The sequence below is a fragment of the Pelmatolapia mariae genome, linkage group LG14, assembly GCF_036321145.2.
Source record: "Pelmatolapia mariae isolate MD_Pm_ZW linkage group LG14, Pm_UMD_F_2, whole genome shotgun sequence".
In the NCBI taxonomy this organism is placed as follows: domain Eukaryota; kingdom Metazoa; phylum Chordata; class Actinopteri; order Cichliformes; family Cichlidae; genus Pelmatolapia; species Pelmatolapia mariae.
In genome coordinates, this window is record NC_086239.1 from 26,539,024 (window position 1) to 26,552,150 (window position 13,127).

At 39.2% G+C, this 13,127-nt stretch overlaps 2 protein-coding genes across 2 annotated transcripts in view; both read right to left on the reverse strand.

The window, feature by feature from the left end:
* plch1 (phospholipase C, eta 1) overlaps positions 1-8,361 on the reverse strand; it is a 69,492-nt gene extending 61,131 nt beyond the window's left edge. The window contains exon 1 of the mRNA XM_063494441.1: positions 8,279-8,361. The gene's annotated coding sequence lies outside the window, so the exon portion shown is untranslated. The remainder of the gene's footprint in view (positions 1-8,278) is intronic.
* On the reverse strand, positions 6,778-12,188 carry c18h3orf33 (c18h3orf33 homolog (H. sapiens)). The gene is made up of 5 exons (XM_063494439.1): positions 12,022-12,188; positions 11,701-11,760; positions 11,370-11,529; positions 10,657-10,817; positions 6,778-10,570 (listed from the first exon to the last, which is right to left on the reverse strand). Exons 1-5 carry the CDS (start codon positions 12,181-12,183, stop codon positions 10,316-10,318), a joined length of 798 nt encoding a protein of 265 aa, XP_063350509.1. The 5' UTR covers positions 12,184-12,188; the 3' UTR covers positions 6,778-10,315.
* Positions 12,189-13,127: the final 939 nt, after the last annotated feature.

Here is a 13,127-nt window from a genome sequence, read left to right on the forward strand (position 1 = left end):
AGGGGCTCTGAATTCACTGTAGAGCGCAGCCCCTTGAGGCTTACTACTTAATTATAGAATAATGTTCCTAAATTCTGTTTGTTTTCATAACAGAGTCCAAATTAGAGACAGGAGTTGAGCAGCTGAGGTAGATGATGGGGGATATTGTTTGCACAGCTTTAACGGGATGTCAGGTTGCAATGCAGATAGATTACGAAAAAAAGACAAATCACATGGCAAGAACTCACCACGTTTGCACTTACAAGTCAGCAGACGTTATAAATGCTGTGCAAAGGCGCATAGCAAAATGATATCAACAATGCAATGACCATCTGAACTGATAATTCTTTTAGTAAGTGGTGTTTCTGAGACAGAACCACAAAGCTGGAAGAAACAGGGTCGTGTCAGTTTGAAGAAAACATAGCACAATTTAGACACTTTCTTACCAGAAGATATTATAAATGAAAACACGAATATTAAATGTAAAGCTACACAGATAGGTACTGAGTAACTATAGCTTAGCACACTGAAAACAGCAGGAAGCAGGATAGTGCACTAGCTCTGTCTTAACATAAAACATCCATACCCCATCACCTCAAAAGTTTACTAATTAGTACAGAAATCATCTGTTAATTGTTAAAAACAAACCAAATTAAATGTAAAAATGAGTTGTACAGTGGGGTGTGTGGCAGGCCGCTTCTAGGCTGGGTATATCAAGACTTACCATCATTGGGAGGTATCCATGAAGCAAACAGTAGGGTTTTTTTTGTACTAAACAAACAAGACCTTACCTGTAAATTACTGCGTTTGCGGTCTTTGCTCTAAGCCGAGCTAAGCATGTTTATATGCAAAATAATAAGCATCATTGCATCATCATTCAGCTGTTTGTGCATGTGTGTGGGTGTACTGTCATGCTCATGTCTTGTGAGTTAGTAAAATGAGTCTTATTACTTCATAACTGTAGTACCCTACTTAACCATAGAGTGCAAAAACCTCAGGGGAGTACAGTCCGTTCTTTCTTTTCCATTGGGCTACTGACTGGGAGAGAGAGCAGCTTAAAAATAGATATTTCACTGCCAAACTGCCTATTTCAGGTCCTGACAGGAAGTAGGTCAAAGATATCCGCAAGTGAAAAGCTTTATTGTAGTAGCTATTTAAATCATACCGGAGTAAGATTACCTCAAATATATGTGTGCAGAATTCAGTACTTCCACTTGTCTTTTTTTATTTAGAGCCAGCTCCAAATACATTGATGTTTTATGCATGGAGTGCTAATGCAGAGGTTACCTGTAGCATGTTGAAGCCTCTGCTTGTGGATGTGGGTTAAATCTCCAGGGTGAGATCTAATCAGAGTTATTATAGTTTTGTATTTTCTAATCAGTTTTTTCATTTTAATTTCATTTTGACTTTGTCTTTAAGTCAGTTTAGTTTCAGTTAATTTCCAGAGCATGTTTACTCATTTCAGCTTAATTTTTGTTTGAAAATGTTTAGCCTTAGTTTAGTTTTTGATTCGTTTTGAGTGTTAGTTTTAGTATTTTTAATTATTATTGTGGGCAATGTTTAGGAAAATCAGTACAGTATTACAATAAAAAAAAACAGAACTGTTGAAAGCCGTTGGCTCTCAATACACATTCATGAACGCCCCAAATATTAAACCTTCCTATAAATTCTTATTTTATTTTAGTTCATTAGAGTATAGTTTTTTCTAGTGTTTTCTAACAGTTCCTTGCTATAATGGTAAATTACAGTTATTGCATAACCATTCCTTTTCAGATATAGCATCAAATGAAGTGGTTTACATAATCTGCAAACACCTTGTCTGATAATACTTAAAGTATCCTGTAGTTGTTTAAGGGTTTGGGTGCAGCTAAAGGTTTTAGATATATAATAGATTTTTTTGTTTTGTGAGGTAACAGCATAACAGATCAGGAACAACACAAATGGTCACATATTCAGGAAGCGGAGCAGTGTGTATGTTGAAATTATAACAAAACCGCAGGCCCACACCATTTTCTGCACCTGCTCTGAAAGTTTACTCCAACATAAAGATTTTTTGTTTGTGAGAATGTGAAGCAGTTTTAAAGCATTCATTGCATATTTTATTGCCAGTGTGAGACTGGGTTGTAACATAGTTTACAAAATTACCTTTTCATTGATTTTCATTGCTTTTGCATCAGACTGATTTCTGCGTATAGGACACATGCTGGATTTTCTGTGAAATTGTTGTGCATATGCATGTTTCACAGTGCCTTGCCTCATTGCCTCCCTTTCAGTGTGCTACAGTGTCAACAGAATACAACACTTGCTAATGTCTGCTTGGAAACAGAGTTCACTAACACAACAAATAACTGCATCTCAGTTCAACACAGACTCCAACACAAACTCAGCGTGTGGATGAAAACAAAAATTTGTATTGTGCCAGCTACAGTATTAGCCAGGAAGCAAGCTAACATCAACAAGCTAGCTGTTACATGCAGAATCAAGAAATTCATCCAGTTTACTTTTTTCATTCAAATCAAGTGATCTACAACAGCATTTCTCCAGTATTTCTGAAGATCTGAAGTTTTTCTTTGGACTGTGGCCTCTATTTACTCATTCTCAATCCAATCCTTCTATCTGACCATTTCAAGAGGAATGAACCTCGAAAGGCTGCTACTCAAGGGGTGAACCAATGTTGTGTATACACAAAAGAGACAACTTGGCAAAGAACAAGTTTTAAATTGTGTCTTTTGGTACAAATATATAATTTAGTCCCCTTTCTTTAGTTGAAATTATGAAAAACAACAAACATAATAAAGTTTGACAGTCAAAAATTTACATTTTTGCACCAAAAAGATGATTCCCAAGGAGTTGTTAGCCGGTCAAACATTGAGTTGTCAAACATTTTGACAAAACTGGATGTGGTGAACAAAATAACAAGTGGCATGGCTATACAACTATCTATAGATAAACAGTATCTTAAGTTTTTTGAAGTTTCATTAGAAATGGTCTCATTGCAACGGTGGCTGTCAAGAAGCCATTCTTACAGGAAAAAACACAGCGAGAAAAGGCCAAAGTTTGACATGAGAACCGGACTGAAAATCAGTGTTATGGACTAATGAATCAAAATTTTAAAGTTTTTGGTTAAACCTCATCAGTATGTATGGATAGGGTCAGGAGAAAGGTTCAACAGTGAGAGTCTGCACGCATCTGTAAAACACGGTGGGGGCTCTGGTTTGGATCTCCAGTGGTGTTCGAGATTTTGTCAAAATTGATGGAACTATGGACGCAGTGAAGAGCCATCAGACTTTGATCCATCATGCAATAACCATGCAATACCACCATTTGGAAAGCAACTGGCAGGCAACAGCTTGATTTCTCTGTATAATAATGATCCCAAACATACTGTCAGTGCAGTAAAAGAATACCGAAAAAGAAAAACACAATGGAACGCTATCAGTCATGAGCTGGCCTCGCCAAAGCCTAGATCTCAACATTATTGAAGTAGTGTGGGATCATCTTGACAGAGAACAGAACAAAAAGGCTTTGAATGTGCCTCAATAAGCCTGGAAAACTATTCCTGAAGACTATTTAAGAAATTACAACGAAAGCTTCCCTGAGAGAGTTCACCCTGTGTTGGAGAATAAAGGTGGTCAGTTACTAATTTTCATGCTGGTTAGAAATTCTATATGTGTACCGTACATACTGTATGTCCACAGATGTTTGCACATGTTTTAATAAATTAGATGTTATCAGCCATTCCCATGTCTAAATGCTCCTTTAACTCCAGTACATATAGTATTACTCTTCTCCCAGGCTATACAACCAAGTATAATGTCAAGACATCCATAAAAAAGCAGGATTTTTGAGGTTGAAAGAAGTTAGAATAAAGCTGTAATTTAGACAATCTACCTAATCTAACAGAAATATTCCTTAAAATAAATAAATAAATGAACAAATAATCAAACATGTACAGCACTGCTTAACTGTGGAAGTAAAGGAAGTCAGACATGTAAATAGAATTGATGATTTGGAGGGTTAACATATAATGACCTGCTACCTCTTGGTCAGTCACAGAGCTATAGTTAGGTTAATAATGAACATTAGCACAGGAAAGATGAAGGAAGAGGGTTTTATAGTTTTCAGTAACAGTGTGGGTGTCCCCATATCGCAGAGACAGAAAAAATAGGTTGAGGACACAGAAAATGGATAAAATGTAAGCCAAGAGAATGAGGTTAGTCATTGATATGTTTCTGTATGATCTGGATTAGTGGTTATGAAAAAGTCCTTACGCTAAGCATAATGTCTATAGTGAGATTGAGAATAATTATTTTTTGAAGAATTAAAATATTTGATTTTGGGGACACCCTGAACACAGTATGCACCACCAGTTTATTTGAATGGCAGTGAAACCATGCTTTACATAAATAGTGCTAATGAAAAGCTCTTCAGGCCTAGAACAAAATAGCTTTGGGGGCAGTGATATTTTAAAAAAAAGGGCAAAAAACAGCATCATGTTCCAAAAAAATGGGATTTTTTTTTTCTTGAAGGCCACTTACAACATTCTTGAGACATGACTTAAATATGTGCCCATATATCAGTACATTGAACAATGTCCCCCTCTCATGACTGTGACACAAAGAGCAGCATCTGTTACACCATACTGACACATTACAAAGAGTGTGCTGCTCAGACACGAATAATGAGACGTACAATGATTGTTCTGTTTTATCTCATGAGGCCATCTGTCAGTCATGTTTAGAGTTAGTACAGCTACACTTACACAGAGTACACAGTTTGTCAGATTGCTTTACTCTACCGTATAATATCCTAAAATCTGTAAATACACACCATAAAACTGACTCCATGAACACAAGCAGAGGTGTACTGCTCATACCGAAGACAGATGTGTTACTCTCTAAACACTGACCTTAACTACAACTCCAATAGGAATAAAAGGGATCCTAATAGCACACTACTTGTAAACCCTCCGTGGTCAATGAGTACCTTGCAATTTCTTGTTGAGCAGCTATCAGAACCGAGTAAACAGTCTTGGTATGCTGATGGCTAGACAGATAGTTTTATAGTAGAGGGCTGAGTGACCTACTAATTCAGTAATGCGTTATTACAGACTGTACTGGAAGTATGGGGAACAAAAGTCAAAGAATTGGCATTTGAACACTTATGAATACTGTACACTGTAATGTATTGTTTAATACATTGTTACAAACTAGAAATGTGTTTGTTTTTTTCAAACAGGTTTAAGTATACGTTTCTAATTTGGGTGTTTATGTCTGTGCATAGAATTGTGTGGTTCAGTTGGCTGGCAAGTGAACTCATTCTTTAAACAACTCTAAGATATTTTAACCAGACCACGAGGAAGGACAAGGAAGTTGTAACATCTAAATTGCCTAGTCAGAGCTGCTTCACGGAGCTTTGACCTGATAAGGATACGGGGCGGAACTTGAGGTTACAGAGGGGTCAGCAGGATAAGTCCAACCACAGACAGGTGATAAATTATAAGAAAAGCCTGGGCACTTCACTCCTATAGTGAGAGGACTTGCTCTGTTTTGGTGTAGGGGGACTTTTTTACTGGAATGATTTTGTTCTAAGAGTTCAGGTTATTGCAAATCAATACAAAATTGTTCTGAATAATCACTTTTGAAATATGTCTACCCAGATGGGAAATATTTCTGGGAGTATGACAACGTGCCCATCCATAGACCACAAGGGGAAACTGAATGGCTAGATTAGCAGAATAATAGTCGGAAAAATATGTATTTTTAGAATCATAAAAAGAAATATGGTATACTTTTACTATACACTTAATATATACATTGAATATATTAATATCAATATCAAAATTTACTGTTATCTTTGAAAACTTTATGAGCTCAGTCTCAATTGAATGGTGAAGATCTGTGTGGAGAACTTGTGTGTGTGGTAAGGTTTCCATGCTTTACCACTGAATTGAGTGTTGGGTAAGGGTTAGAAGTCATGCTTATGTCAAGCAAAGCCATCCCTCAACTCCCCCTCCTGATTCTTCCCACTCTCATGTTAGACTCAGACTATTGCAGCTGTTGCTCAGGTGGAAGAGCAACTCATTTACCAATTGGAAAGCCAGTCACTGGTTCCTGGCTTCTCCCATCCCATGTCAAAGTATCCTTGGGAAAGATACTGAACCCCAAGTTGCCCCTGATGCATCCACATGAGTGTGTGTGTGTGCGTGCGTGCGTGCGTGCGTGCGTGCGTGCGTAACTGACTGAATAAGATTTGCAGTAGGAAGTACTTTGAGTGCTTGGCTTAAGAAGGAAGGTGCTATAATAATGCCAGTCCATTTTCCAGATTGTCCTACTTTAGCAGATAGATGTCGCAGATGATTTTCCATTTTAATGTGAGGAAACTGATATGAGGAACAAGTGTTTTTTATACAAGTTGCGGCTATGCATTTTACAGCATAATTGACTGAAAGTTGTTAGAAAATTATACCCACAAAATTAACAAAGTTCAGTCCTCAGCTGTCCACTTTATCACCTCTTCCTTTCTTTTCCACCAACAAATGTAAATTATTCATGATCACGAGTGATCCCGGCACTCACAAGGAATCATGTTTCCACTCCTACAACCCAACACCAGCAAGCTGATACACTGTTCACAATACTTTAACTCACACAACACAAGGAGTCACTTTACGGCTGATGCATTCCTTCACACACACACACACACACACACACACACACACACACACACACACACACACACGTATACAAAGCTTTTACAGTGCATGTGGGTGTGTGATAGAATAGCTGCAAAGTGGTATAGCTGTTACCAGTGCGTGTTTATTGTGACAGAAGATGAAAAAAACAGCTGACTCATTCAATAGAAAACTAAGCTCACAAGACAGAACTGCACATGAAAAAATGATATACTAATGACAGTTTATAGTATGCTGACAAATTGAAGATAAAAAACAACATACCGGGTTGCTAGTGTAGTTTCACTGTGCTTTGCCATTCTACATTCTATGCTATATTAAGTCTTTGGGGAACATGGATTACCATTTTTCCAACAGATATTTCCAACTTGGGCATAGCGAGCTCAGTCTAACCTTATGGACCAAAATTGTTGAATGACCTTTCTGCCCATGTTAGGACGGCTTCCTCACTGCCTGTTTTAAAATATGTCTTAAAATTAGAACAAAGTGTTCTTACCTTCTATTTATTTATTTATTTTAGTGTTTTGTTGATTAGCTATGTGTTGTTTTCTAAATGGGTTGGGAAAAAAGCAGCTGAACGTATTTAAGCTATGTGACACCCTTTTACCTCTCATCAGCACTTTGTCAAACTGTGTCAACTTTGTCAAGCTTTAATGACACTCTGTTTGTTGTGGATGCGGGTTTGTCATCATAAAAGTCACCACTCCAGTGATGATAGAAATGTTTTGTCGCAGGTTAAAGAAACCCAGACTTTACCATTAAAATGTTCCCCACATTCGGACACTCTCATTACACAGGTTAACATTTTTCCTTTAATTTGTCACCCGTCTGCGTATACTTCATCCAGTAAGCACACAAAGACAGTCCCTGTATTAAAAGCTGACAGCATTCTGTAAAGTTTATGAGGCAGTAGCACCAGTGAGGAGAGTTACTTTGTGCTGTGTCTTTAAATCTCTTTGTCTTTCACATAGGCCAGCCACTCACAACAACCCACTCAAATCAAATCAAAAATCCCCAAGGAGTATGCTCTGGGATGGGGGAGTGCCCCATCTCTTTTTTTTCTGGGATGGCTACCGGCTGAGTGTAATAAAGGCCTTTGTTATGCTGCCCTGCTGCAAATCTGTGTTGTTAAAGCTCACATGGCAAAGAGCACTGAAAGTGGCCAAAATTGAATGTCACAGAAACGTTTAATCAGTCACACTGATTAATTACTGACTGCGGCAGCATTCAAGCCAAAGAACAAGACACATATGTATAAATGATCACATGAGGCTATTCACTTTGTTTTGGTCAAAGTGATCCGAGATACGTTTTAAGCCTGACTCTGTCTTACCTGGAGCAGGACAATAAAGATAAGGATGGAAATGTCTTGAGTTTTGGTTTAATAGAGCTTGTGTGCAGGTAGACACACAGGTTTAACAGGTGCACAGCTGCTTGGATACTGCATACAATGTCCTAACAACAGTACATTTAAAGTGACAGCAGACTGAGTGCAGATTGTTTTAGTCTTAAAGTGCACAGTTGGAAAGTAAGCCTTTTAAGTTAGTAACAGTTAAAGATTTGCCGTATTTATTTAAGAAAGAAAGAATCCATCAGCCCACTTACGTCTTTTACTCCAGTTTCTGATTTTGAAGTTAAGTTGTCCTTCTTTACAAAATCTTGCCACGTTCACTGGTAGTAATACAGAAGTCCTTCAGGCTCTGGACTTCCATAGCATTAGGCACTAGTGTAAATCTGTTATAGTCCCAGTGGTCTGGTTTAAGGCAGGGAAGACTCCAACAACTTCACTGTGTGGGTAAGAACCCACCACTAGATCAAGCATGGTGCCTTTTCAAATGACTACTACTGGTGTGGGACTAGTGAACTGGGGAAAGCCTGGAACGGATTTCGGAGTGGACTGTGTTTCATAATTTACTCAGATTTTGATTTACTTAAGTTAAAACTAAAAAGACACAACAGGCTTTTTAAATACTTCAACATTTAAAGGCATAAGCCTCCGTAAGCTGGCGTCTTTACTAATGCTTTCTCCACTATGACATATCCGTTTCTATTTTTCTTTATCTGCACAAAATGTTAACCGTACTATACTGGACACTGTAACAGTCATAACCGTTTCTGGTAGTGCATAAGAAACAGGTTCTTCTAAATCAAGGCTCCCTGGTTACCTGGAAACTAATTTTTAACTATTTACTATATGTCAGTACTGCTCAGCTATCTCCAAAAATATAAAATTGCCATTATTTAATTGAGATACAAGAAGAAGTTACACCAACAGCTAACTAAAACATTTAAACCTCCTGATTAAACAGCACACTCTCTCTGTGATCACTTGCTTTAGAAATGTTGCCCTCCTCCTGCTGTCTGTCACAGCCGTGGTTTCCCTCCCACTCCTCCCTCAGTGACAGTTCAAAGTCTAGCAGCAACAGCCATCAGCCTGAAATGCACCTTACAATTTAAACCAGCCCACCAATCACCAGCCTCTTAGGCAGTAACAGTGGCTAGTAACATTTGCACAACAAAAGAGAAATCTGATTCATCATCCCCCCGCGTTCACTCCCTTTCCCTACCACTGTGACTCCTCCTCTTCTGCCTTTGTGTTCAAACTCAAAATCCCCTTCTACCCCTGTGACCCTCCTCCTCCTCCTCTGCACTAATCTCCTTGTGCCCCACTGGATTGACTGCTTCACCTCTCGCTACACTGTGACTCCCCCACCCCGCACCCCTCAGGACGCATCGCTGACTGGCCTCATTTTTGCAGGACCTCCTCCTCATCTGCCTTGCTCGGATGAAGCATGTGTAACAGCCACAGGCACAAGGTGTAATGTTGGCAAAGAAAAAGCAATAACAGGAGCAGGATCCTCAACAGGAAATTAGCTTTGATGCAGGTGTCGATGTATGCTGATTAGAATAACATTTGCAGATAAATATCACTCATGAGATTTTTCAATCATGCCTGCAATAACAGCATGTAGCATTCTGAAAGAGAATAGATTTGATCTCCCATTTCCCACTGTGCTTAGTGCTTAAATGTACTGGTCACATTACAACTAAAAGGGCCCTCTTTATAGGTACTTGAAAGCCCCCTCACACACACACACTCAATATATAAGGCTCCCATGGGGTTTGGGGGCCACCAATATAGAGTTTAGCCTTGGAATCGCTTTGTATTTCACATTTGGTGTTTCTATAGCAACTGTGGACAAGTGGACCCCCCTTTATTTTGAACACCATTAAATACCCCACCCCCGTCTTGAGTTTAGTGGGGTTTCCCCCCCCCACACACACACATACACACACTCGCCAACAGACGAGGCTGTGTCTAGCTCTAGTTTAATTGGTAATGAAAGCTCAGGGAAGAAGAGCTTTCAACAACCTTTTCAATCATTTCAAGCATTTTATGACTGAGAAACACAGTAAAACACGTTTCAATCGTTTGCAACAGGTGCACTAAGGATTTGATGCATAAATGTACTTCTTGGGAATTTTTTTAAGTATCAGAGAAAATAAAGCAGATCAAAGACTTAAAGAAATCCTAAGTGCACAATAAAGGGAATGTAAAATATCACATTTTTGGCTTCCACTTCCACACTTCCAACAAAGGTTTTGGGATTCTGACTTGGAAATCATCGCTCACTTGGTGCATCAGGTTCTTTTAAAGATCCTCTTCATCAGTCTGAATACAGCGTTGTCCCTGATAGCTTTTGAAGTTCTCTCCCACAGGGTGTCCTCCTTCCACATACCCCGACCCTTCCTCTCAGCTTTCACCTCTGCCCTGTGCAGTCGTCTGTGGAGACGCCAGTAGAGGCGCGAGTCAGGGAGGACACCAGCTACGGGGGCAGTGCGAGCCAGTCCGAGCCTGAGTACCTCTTCGTTCATACAGTAGCTCCTCAATGACCCCTTGTGGAGAGATGGGAGAAGACAGGGAAATATCACTTTATAACTTGAAATTAATTATTCACTTTTCCACATAAAGTTTGCCTTACCCTGCTTTGAGACACCAAACAATGCAATATGTCCTCCTCTCGGCTGATAAGCTTCAACCACACCATTTGGGAAGGGGCCACGTTCTTCTCCAGCCATAGTTTTCCCTCTGGTGTCAGCTCCACTCCTGCAAGATGGACCAGCAGCAGGGATGTAGACACATCTGAAAAGAAGAAAGACGAAGCATTTACCTGACATTTTATGTATTCTGCTTAGAATATGAATTTTGAGCAAGGCCTGAAACTGGATTTTTTTTAGTAGTGTGAGGATAATGTAACAGTTTAGTGGTGTCACTACTGAAATGATGCATTTTACATTTAACAATAAAGAAAAAAAACTGCCGTTAGATGCAAAGACAAATTGAACCCTCTCTATACTAAACGACTGATCAGGTTTAAAATCTTGAGTCAGGTTGGGCAAACGTGTTATCTGTGTCCTCGGTGGAGTAGCTGATGCTGCACCTTATGATTTCATTGCTCAGTGACTACTGTGACTTGATATAGTAGCTAACAGGCTTACCTGCCACTTTCAGTCATGGCAATTTAATAAAATATATCTGACTTTGAAAAGTAAAAACGCCACAATTATATTATGGTGAAAAAAGATTAAATAATTACGCTGCTAAGCCATAGATTAGTGGCTCTGAATCGTATAGACCGTGTATTTCTGGTGTGATAGTGCACATGCTTTCATGATTTCCTCTCTCCCGTATTACCCTTATACTTTGAAAGTAATGGAGAGATAACAGGCAGATAAATTGGGACATGCTCCACTTTAAATCCTTTCTCTGTGATGGAATGGACTTTCCCACGAAGGCTGACGTTCCTCTCAATAAAGCGTGCGGGGATGTCACACGCAGCTTGAAATTTTGTGATCTACAGAGGTGGAACAAGACAACTGAGTGACTCATTCTAGAAAAACACAGAAAAAATGACATCCTATGTAGTAGGATGTCGAATTGAGAGAGCAAATTGAGATAGCACACAGTGGACATCTATCAGCAGGATGAATGTGCAACTGAACATTTGAGGGTCTTTCTCCCTTACCAGTTTGATACTCCTTGCTATGACAATTACACCAGCAATGGCCAGTCCAGTGCTTATATTCTGGGGGAGACAAGAGAATAGTAATGAGATGAGAGTGATGTTACCAACCAGGCTAAAGTGCTGGTCACTGATAATGCACATGAGAGAAAGGGCAACTAGAGAAAGGGCATCTGGTCAGCGCCATGAAGGCTTTTGCATGAGACCACAGTCCTTCCTTTCAACATATAGGCTACCAACAAGTGAAAGATTAAATGCAGATGCAGGCTAACAGTGAAGTAACCATGCTGTCTGTGCATCGCAGCTTTCAAAGGAGACTCCTACCCGCACGAGCGTTAAATTATCATCTGCGAACTGAGATATTAAAGTCACGATGTTATGAGACGCCGGGGTTTCTTCCTTTCTTTGTTGTCTGTCTCTCATTTCCTCCTCACTTTCTGTTTCTCTGGAAGTCTGCGGCATGTTGTTGACATTTTCTCGACGCATCCTAAGCCCCGCCCACTCCGGGGAGGGACGCTTCACCAGTGAAGGCTCGTGCGGAGGCTCCGCCCTGTGGTCTGCTGTGGAAATGACAGGAAGGTGTGCACGTCCAATGCGTCTGAAAGCATCAAGTTCACAGCCCGTGTGACATAAAAAAGCACCAAAATAACCAGTCCGGTGGATGGCGAAGCTGTTTACTTAGCGCTGCAATAACGTTGAGGAGGGGGTAGAGAAAAAGTTGTCCATGCAAAAATGCTGCTGAGGTTCACATTATTGAACACCGCTGGGATCAGTGACGTATCCATCTTTGTCTACACAGTTTGACCTAGATTTCTTCATTATTTAAAATCTTCCCTTGAATTTATCTGTTTATGTCTGTTTTTGTTGTTGTTGTTGTTGTTAGATTTAAAAAGTATGAAGATTTAACTCGTGATTGATGCCTTTTCTATTTTGAGACTGCAGTCCACCTGTTCTGAAATGCACACATAAATTTAAACTGCGGTAACATATTTGCAGATTCATCTAGAACAAAGGAGTTTTATTTGATTGAACTGAGTTTGCTTCTTAAGGGTGCTGCAATGCATGAAAAAGTTTGTTTATATTAATTTCAAAGTAAATTTCAAAAATGCACTTAAATAAATTCTTACTACTGAATGTGTTTTTTTCTTTATTCTTCATTTTCAGTGTTTGTGTTTCATGCAAATGTTGGTTCTTTATTTGCATTTGAAAAAATTTCAGTAATAATTATAAAAATAATAACTAGATGACTTCGTGTCATCTAGTTATTATTATTCAATGCACAACGCAAACGCCCCAGAAGACAATAGAATAACTCGGTTTTGTTTTTGTTTTTTTTGTTTTTTTTTACGATCAGGGCCTTTACATAAAAATGCAAACAAACACACACATGTTCCCACCACCAACAATAATTCACCAAATATTTCCCATAA

Bases quoted from the DNA above. Each gene is read 5' to 3' on its own strand.
- c18h3orf33 (XM_063494439.1), bottom strand. From the start codon at position 12,183: ATGCGTCGAGAAAATGTCAACAACATGCCGCAGACTTCCAGAGAAACA. The intron at 11,761-12,021 runs GTAGGAGTCTCC...TGTCTCCCCCAG, and splicing joins ATAATTTAACGCTCGTGCGG to AATATAAGCACTGGACTGGC. The intron at 10,571-10,656 runs GTAAGGCAAACT...TCTCTCCACAAG, and splicing joins GTTTGGTGTCTCAAAGCAGG to GGGTCATTGAGGAGCTACTG.